The sequence below is a fragment of the Bubalus kerabau genome, chromosome 6 (genome assembly GCF_029407905.1).
Source record: "Bubalus kerabau isolate K-KA32 ecotype Philippines breed swamp buffalo chromosome 6, PCC_UOA_SB_1v2, whole genome shotgun sequence".
Taxonomy (NCBI): Eukaryota; Metazoa; Chordata; class Mammalia; order Artiodactyla; family Bovidae; genus Bubalus; species Bubalus kerabau.
In genome coordinates this window covers 119,912,820-119,922,023 of record NC_073629.1, presented here as the reverse complement: position 1 = coordinate 119,922,023, position 9,204 = coordinate 119,912,820, and the positions used below count along the sequence as shown (strand labels likewise).

Below are 9,204 nucleotides of genomic sequence, written 5' to 3'. Positions count from 1 at the left end.
TTTTCTCTGAGAGGAGGGACAAGGGGCTGCAATGCTGCTCACACTGCAAGGTCTCACTGAAGCACCCAGCCCCTGCCCCAATCAATAGCAGCTCAGACTTTACCACAGAGGGAATGAATCTGCATATTTGCGATTCATGAATTGGAGGAAATCTTTGCATTTCAGGTTGGTCTGAGTGCATCAGAAATGGGCAGCTGTGGTCTCTTAGTCAGTGGGCAGTGAGGCACTGAAGGCTCTCTGGTCTGCAAGAGATATGACCTTGTGACCTTGACCTGCTCCCTCTTGCTGCCCTGGCCTGCTCTCTGCTGTCTACTCTGGGTATCATCAGCTCAGGGCCATGTCACCCCACAGAAATGGAAACCTCTCAGTGATGCCTCTGCAGGAGTTTGTGCTGGATGGATTTGAGGGTGGTCTGCAGACCCAGGCCCTGCTCTTTGCTCTATTCCTGGCCCTGTATGTGGTGGCCGTCCTGGGGAACCTCACCATGATGGTGGTCATCACCCTGGATGCCCGTCTGCACTCCCCGATGTACTTCTTCCTCAAGAACCTCTCACTTGTGGACCTGTGTTACTCGTCTGTCATTGCACCTAAGGCCTTGGCCAACTTCCTATCCTCCTCCAAGGTCATTACCTTTGAGGGATGTGCTACCCAGTTCTTCTTCTTCTCCCTGCTGGTCACCACTGAGGGATTCCTCTTGGCCGTGATGGCCTATGACCGCTTTGTGGCCATCTGCAGCCCCCTGAGCTATCCCATCTCCATGTGCCCCTCGGTCTGTGCCCGCCTGATGCTGGGCTGCTACTCTGGGGGCTGCCTCAACTCCATTCTGCAGACCAGCTTCACATTCAGCCTCCCATTCTGCAGCTCCAACCACATCGACCACTTCTTCTGTGATGTGCCGCCTCTGCTCAAGCTGGCCTGTGCTGACACTACGACCAATGAGCTGGTCATGTTTGGCCTCTGTGGCCTCATCATCGTGGGCACCACACTCGTGGTCCTCACCTCCTATGGCTACATCACAGTGACCATCCTGAGGATGCGCTCAGGAGGAGGGAGACACAAGCTCTTCTCCACCTGTGGCTCCCACATGACAGCCGTGTCCCTCTTTTATGGGACTGTCTTTGTCATGTATGCCCAGCCAGGAGCTGTGGAGTCCATGGAGCAGGGCAAGGTGGTCTCTGTCTTCTACACCCTGGTCATCCCGATGCTGAATCCCCTCATCTACAGTCTGAGAAACAAGGATGTGAAGGATGCCCTGTGGAGACTGGGGTGGAAACACACAGCCATTTGAAGGAGGGTGACCAGAGGGGAACAATGTGTCCTGAGGAGAGGACAAGAGGGCTTTGGGGGAGGCACTGCTTTTGGTTTGACAAATTCATTCCTCATGACCCAATTCATTCTTTCATTAAACATCTTATTCAACCTTTCAGGGAAGCACATCATGAAACACGTACACAAGTGTGAGATGCAAAGATGGATAAGGTATCTTTGCCATCAAAAGACTAATGGTCCACAGATAAGACCCTAAACTTGAAGCTTGGTAACACACAGTGGGCAGAGTCATGAACAAGGAGTCTTTGAAGCAGGATATGGGTCCCAATTCAAAATCTACCAGTGAAGGTACATGACTAAGAAATTGTGAGATCTCTCTCTCTACTTTAAGGCTGAATCTTTGTAAATCTGCATTCAGCAATCTCCCTGGACTTCCTAGCAGGGACCTTGGGATGCTCAGCCTTGGCCCTTCCTTAGAGATGGCATGGGGTCACCCAGAACCAACTAGAAGAATTAGGAAGACCATCTGCTGCTACTGCTGCTAAGTTGCTTCAGTCGTGTCTGACTCTGTGCGACCCCATAGACAGCAGCCCATCAGGCTCCACCGTCCCTGGGATTCTCCAGGCAAGAACCCTGGAGTGGGTTGCCATTTCCTTCTCCAATGCATGAAAGTGAAAAGTGAAAGTGAAGTCACTCAGTCATGTCCGACCCTTAGCGACCCCATGGACTGCAGCCTACCAGGCTCCTCTGTCCATGTGATTTTCCAGGCAAGGGTACTGGAGTGGGGTGCCATTGCCTTCTCCCCTCAATCCTGACCTGGGCTCTTCCTCCTCCTCCCCCTTCTGTTCACTGATGCTGCCACCTAACAGGGCAGCAGGGAGCACCTGTGCTCCTGCTTCGGACACTCCTAGTGCTCCCTGCCCTGGGTTTCTCCCCTCAGACAGCAGCTGGGGTCCCCAGGGATCCAACATGGATGCCTGACACCCAAAGTTCCACTGACCCTTTGAGAGAGTTAACTTAGGCAGGTTGATAAGGAGTCCAAGCCTAAATAACACCCTTCAAGGAGGAGGTAAACATTCCTTCTTTTTCACATTCTTTTGCCTTAGACAAGTAGGTCTTGTAGGCAGCAGTATCTCTTGTTCAAAGGCATGCCCTTTTTTTTTTTTTTTTTTTGAGCTTTGGGTGTATGTTAAGGAAGACAGTCCAGGTAAAAACTTCCATAGCCTAGAGCTCTGGGTTAACCTGTTCCTTCTGGCTAATCTCATACTGATGTCATCCCAGGATGTATGTTCTGGGAAAGGGTCTGGACAAAATTCCCACAGCCTTGAGGTATATTTTATCTGTTCCCAGCAGCTAGTTGAGAAGTATACAAGGCCCTGCTTAAACTAGTGAGGTGGGTACTCTCCTGCCCCCTTCTGATGTGTATGCCCCCTTATGGTGTCTTCTATATGACAGAAGATTTCTCTGTCACTTTCACTTTAAGAAAAATTTACACAAAACTCTGAGTGACTGAGACTGGCTTTGGTCCTGGAGTTAAATCTTTTCCTTCAGAGACCACGAATCCAGCAGCACCGTTCACCGCTAAGATATTGGGTTTACCATCTACCTAACCGGTGACAGTGTCCTGACTACTTGTGACCCTAACAAATGGTGTCTTGTCGCACAGACATCTCCGAATAAGGGTGGAGGTCCTGGTGCTGCTGCAGAGAGCAGGGGGTGGAGAGAGAAGATGCACTTTCTTGATGGTGAGCACAGCTCCCTGGCCCTCTGACTCACACTCCCTGGGGGAACTGGATCCTTGGTCTTCACCTGCCTGTTCAGAGATCCATCCTTGTGCTTCATGGACCCAGCACACAGCCTGGACTGAGAGTCAGTGGCCTCCTTGTCGTATCTCCCCTTGGTAGAGTCATCACTCCCATGGTCACTACCAGGAGGTTGTCCTCTCTTCCCTGTATCCTCAGTGGGGACGCGCCCTGTCTCTCTGATCACAGCTCTCCATCTCCCTGCTCTCCTGCTCAGGAGGGCTGGGGAGGGACTGTAACACCCAGGCCATCAGATTGCTGCTCACTACCACTCAAATGGAACATCCTTCAAGGTCTCTGCTCAATTCTTATTCCCACTGTCTCATATCCGGCTTCATAATTACTTTCACCTTTGCCAGTTCTTCTCCAAAATATCTTTTCTTTCCAAGTTGCATCACTCTGTCTCCCACTGTCCCTTGTCTCCTCTATTTCTCTCTTCATCTCATTGCTCCTCATTTTCCCTCCTTCCCTGCTTCCTTCCTTCACTGTTTTCTCTTTCCCTCTTCTTCCTCTTCCTCACTGTATTTTTTCATTCCATAAGTTTCCTTCTACTACCTTAATCAAAATTTCTAAAGGAAAATGGAAAATGTAGTATTTTTCTATGCAAGAGTAGATTTGCCACCATCTATTATAGTAAAATTCAATGGTACAGATATTAAGGAATCAGTGGATCTTAGTAAAAGATCATTAATTCTGAATTTGACTAAATCAGGAAAGCTGGTTCAATATTAGATATAGTAGAAATTCTCCAACAGTCTTGAAGAAAATGATTTTTAAACTCTGCACTTTGACTTTACCTCTATGTAAACCGACATGTCAGACTGTAGTGAAGATCACTGTACAATGTTAGAAGTGGTTTATTTGTTTTTTTATTTGTTTTTTTTTTTATCATGTAACTTTGCAAGCTGCTGGTACACAGTAGGTTCTCAACTCACACCTATTGACTGATTATAATTTGAGTTCAGTGTTAATTTGTCATTGAACTCCAAAATATACACGATTCAGCTCTAGTTTGTTTATTGTGTTTAGGTGGACAATAAACACATTACATTTGAAGACTATATTGTAGTTTTGATGTTGATTTTATAATAAGCTTCAGAAGTGTCTACTTTTTAATGTAAAATATAACTTTTCTGTAACTAATTTTCTTTGTACAGTTCAGTAGTGTTTAGCATACTCACCTTGTGTGAATCAGATCTCTGGAATGTTTTCAACTTAAAAGCCTGGGACTCCATGCCCCTAGTCAATAACTCCGTTTCCCCCTTATCTCCACCACTGGAAGCCATCATTCTGCTTTCTGTCTCTATCAGTGTGACTTCCTCAGGTGCCCCAGATAAGTAAAACATACAGCATTTGCCTTTTTGCCTCTGATTGTTTCACTTAGTCCAGTGTCCTCAAGGTGTGCCCATGTTGCAAATGACAGGATTTCTATCCTATTTAAGCCTGACTAATATTCCATCACGTGCATATGTGATGGATTTTTGTTTATTTCTTCATCCATCAAGGGACACTTGGGTTGCCTCCACCTTTTAGCTATGAGGAAGAATGTGCTGTGTAAATAGGCATGCACATATCTCAGAGAGACTGCTTTTTTAGTATATTATCAGATGTTTGATTGTATCATATGGTATTATTTTTTTTTAATTTTGAGGAGAACTGTATAGGACATTTCATCATGGCTGCACCTGATGTGAAGAACTGACTCATTGGAAAAGACGCTGATGCTGGGAAAGATTGAAGGCAGGAGGAGAAGGGGATGACAGAGGATGAGATGGTTGGATGGCATCACCGACTCAATGGACATGAGTTTGAGCAAGCCCCCAGAGTTTGTAATGGGCAGGGAAGCTGGGCGTGCTGCAGTCCCTGGGGTCACAAAGATTCATACATGACTGAGCAACTGAACTGAACTGTATCATTTCATATTCCCACCAACAGTCCATTCTTTGCAACCCATGGACTATAGCCTGCCAGGATCCTCTGTCCGTGGAATTCTCCAGGCAAGAATACTGGGGTGGGTTACCATTTCCTCTTCCAGGTTATCTTCCCAGGGATCAAACCCAAGTCTCTTACATCTCCTGCATTAATAGGTGTGTTCTTTACCACGAATGCCACCTGTGAAGCCCATATAGTACTTTTCATCATGGCTGTACCATTTCATATCCCCACCAGCAGTGTGAAACAATTTCAGTTTCTTTACATCCTAGTCAACATTTGTTTTTTCTCACAGTATCCCTCCTCATGATTGTGAAGTGTTATGTCTTTCTTCTTTTCATTTTCCTAATGATTAGTGATTTTGAGCATTTTCTTATATGTTTGCTTGCAATTTATAAGTCATCTTTAGAGAAATTGTCAAGTAGTATGAACACTTTCAATTTGGTTATCGGTCTGTTTAATTGTAGAAATTATTCATATATTCTGAATATTATCTTGTTAGTAGAGATAAGATTTTTCAACATTGTTGGGCTTCCCAGGTGGCTTTGTGGTAAAAGAATCTGCTTACCAATGCAGGTGACATGAGTTTGATCCCGATCCAGGAAGATCCCACATGCTGTGGAGCACAAAGCCTGCACACCGCAACTACTGAGCCTGTGCTCTAGACCTGGGGAGCTGCAGCTACTGACGCCCACGAGCCCCAGAGCCCGTGCTCCACAAAAGAGAAGCCAGGGCAGTGAATGTGTGCCACAGCAATGAGAGTGTGCAAAATGAGCAGCTGCACACCAGAGTGAAGAGTAGCTCCCACCATCTGTGACTAGAGAAAAGCCAGAACAGCAACGAAGACCCAGCACAGCCAGCAAATATAAGTAAGATCATTTTCTAAAGGATTTCAACGTTTTCTTCCACGTTGTATGTTGCTTTCTCACAATGTCATATATGTGCTTTAATGCTTTGATGTTTAAGTTGTAGGAACTCTCTCTATATATTCTGGATACTACTGTGTATCAGACATAAGATTTGCAAACACTTCCCACCATCCCACAGGTTGCCTTTTCATGCTGTTAAGACTTTAATGCACAGATTTTCAACTTTGATGGAGTCCCGTGTGTCTATTTTTACTTTTCTTTGGTTTGTTTCTATTAATTTTTTTAACTGAAGGATAATTGCTTTACAGAATTTTGTTTTCTGTCAAACCTCAAAATGAGTCAGCCATAGGTATACTATATCCCCTCCCTTTTGAAACTCTCTCCCATATCCCTCCCCATCCCACCCCTCTAGCTTGATACAGAGCCCCTGTTTGAGTTTCCTGTGCCATACAGAAAATTCCCATTGGCTATATATTTTACATATGGTAATGTAAGTTTCCATGTTACTCTTTCCATACATCTCACCCTCTCCTCCCCTCTCTCCATGTCCATAAGTCTATTCTCTATGACTGTTTCTCCATTGTTGCCCTGCAAATAAATTTTTCAGTACCATTTTCCTAGAGTCTGTATATATGTGTTATATTACGATATTTACCTTTCTCTTTCTGACTTACTTCACTCTGTATAATAGGCTCTAGGTTCATCCACCTCATTACAACTGACTTAAATGCATTCCTTTTTATGGCTGAGTAATATCCCATTGTGCATATGTACCACAACTTCTTTATCCATTCATCTGTGGATGGACATCTAGGTTGCTTCCATGTTCTAACTACTGTAACTACTGATGCAATGAACCATGGGATACATGTGTCTTTTTCAATTTTGGTTTCCTCAGGGTATATGCCTAGGTGGGGTTGCTGGGTCATATGGTGGTTTTATTCCTAGTTTTTAAAGGAATCTCCATACCGTATTCCATAGTGGCTGTATCAATTTACAGTCCCACTAACAGTGCAAGAGCAGTCCCTTTTCTACACACCCTCTCCAGCATTTATTGCTTGTAGACTTTTTGATGATGGCCATTCTGACTGGTATGAGGTGATTGATATCTCATTGTAGTTTTGATTTGGTTTTCTCTAATAATGAGCGATGTTGAGCATCTTTTCACGTGCTTGTTAGCCATCTGTATGTCTTCTTTGGAAAAATGTCTCTTTAGCTCTTTTCCCCACTTTTTGATTGGGTTGTTTGTTTTTCTGGTATTGAGTTGTATGAGCAGTTTGCATATTTTGGAAATTAATCCATTGTCAGTTTCATTTGCTATCATTTACTCCCATTCTAAGGGTTGTCTTTTCACCTTGCTTATAGCTTCCTTTGCTGTGCAAAAGCTCTTAAGTTTAATCAGGTCCCACTTATTTACTTTCATTTTAAATTCCATTTCTCTAGGAGGTGGGTCAGAGAGGATCTTGCCTTGATTTATGTCATGGAGTGTTCTGCCTATGTTTTCCTTGGAAGAGTTTTATAGCTTCTGGTCTTATATTTAGGTCTTTAATCCATTTTGAATTTATGTTTGTGTATGGTGTTAGGAAGTGTTCTAATTTAATTCTTTTACATGTAGCTGTCTAGTTTTTCCAGCACCATTGACTGAAGAGGCGGTTTTTGCCCCGTTGTATATTCTTGCCTCCTTTGTCAAAAATAAGGTACCCATAGGTGCGTGGGTTTATTTCTGGGCTTCCTATCTTGTTCCATTGATATATATTTCTGTTTTTGTGCCAGTACCATACTGCCTTGATGACTGTAGCTTTGTAGTATAATCTGAAGCCAGGAAGGTTGATTCCTTCAGCTCCCTTCTCTCTCAAAACTGCTTTGACTATTCGGGGCCTTTTGTGTTTCCATATGAATTGTGAAATTTTTTGTTCTAGTTCTGTGAAAAATGCCATTGGAAATTTGATAGTGATTAGATTGAATCTGTAGGTTGCATTTGTCGGTATAGTCATTTTCACAATATTGATTCTTCCTACCCAGGAGCAGGGAATATCTCCCCATCTGTTTATGTCATCTTTGATTTCTTTTATTAGTGTCTTGTAAGTTTCTGTGTACAGTTCTTTTGTCTCCTTAGGTAAGTTTATTCCTAGATATTTAATTCTTTTTGTTGCAATGGTGAATGGGATTGATTCCTTAATTTCTCTTTCTGATTTTGTATTGTTAGTATATAGAGATGCAAGTGAGTTCTTTGTATTGATTTTGCATCCTGCAACTTTGCTAAATTCACTGATTAGCTCTAATAATTTTCTGATATTATCCTTAGGCTTTTCTGTGTATAGTATCATGTCATCTGAAAAACGGTGAGAGCTTTACTTCTTCTTTTCAATCTGGATTCCTTTTATTTCTTTTTCTTCTCTGACTGCTGTAGCTAGGGCTCCCAGAACTATGTTGAATAATTGTGGTGAAAGTGGACACCCTTGTCTTGTTGATCTTAGGGGGAATGCTTTCAGCTTTTCACCATTGAGAATAATGTTTGCTGTAGGCTTATCATATATGGCCTTCACTATATTGAGGTAGATTCCTTTTATGCCCAGTTTTTGAAGAATTTTAATCATATATTGGTGCTGAATTTTGTCAAAGGCTTTTTCTGCATCTACTGAGATTATAATTTGGCTTTTATCTTTCAATTTGTTAATATGGTGTATCACATTGTTTGATTTTCTTATACTGAAGAATCCTTGCATCCCTGGAAAAAAACCAATTTGACCATGGTGTATGAGCTTTTTGATGTGTTGCTGAATTCTGTTTGCAAAATTTTTGTTGAGGATTTTTGCATCTATGCTCATCACTGATATTGGCCCGTAGTTTTCTTTTTTTGCGTTGTCTTTGTCTGGTTTGGTATCAGGGTGATGATACTCATAGAATGAGTTTGGAAATGTTCCTTCCTCTGCAATTTTTTGGAAACAGTTTTAGATGGCTAGGCATTAGCTCCTCTCAAAATGTTTGATAGAATTCCCCTGTGAAGTCATCCAGTCCTTTGCTCTTGTTTTTTGGGATATGTTTTATCACAGCTTCAATTTCAGCCCTTGTAATTGGTTTGTTCATAATTTCTATTTCTACTTGGTTCAATCTTAAAAGATTGAACTTTTCTAAGAATCTGTCCATTTCTTCCAGGTTATCCACTTTATTGCCATATAGTTCTTCATAATAGTCTCTTATAATCCTTTGTATTTCTGCACTGTCTGTTGTAACCTCTCCTTTTTCATTTCTAATTTTGTTGATTTGATTCTTCTTTCTTTTTTCTTGATGAGTCTGGCTAAAGTTTCTTAATTTTCTTTATCTTCTCAAAG

The 9,204-nt window shown here is 42.7% G+C and overlaps 1 protein-coding gene across 1 annotated transcript; it reads left to right on the top strand.

The window, feature by feature from the left end:
- Positions 1-337: 337 nt before the first annotated feature.
- LOC129656365 (olfactory receptor 12-like) lies at positions 338-1,288 on the top strand. The gene has a single exon (XM_055587055.1). The coding sequence runs from the start codon at positions 338-340 to the stop codon at positions 1,286-1,288; it is 951 nt and encodes a 316-aa protein (XP_055443030.1).
- Positions 1,289-9,204: the final 7,916 nt, after the last annotated feature.

Excerpts from the sequence above, each read along its gene's own strand:
- LOC129656365 (XM_055587055.1), top strand. The coding sequence starts at position 338 with ATGTCACCCCACAGAAATGGAAACCTCTCAGTGATGCCTCTGCAGGAG.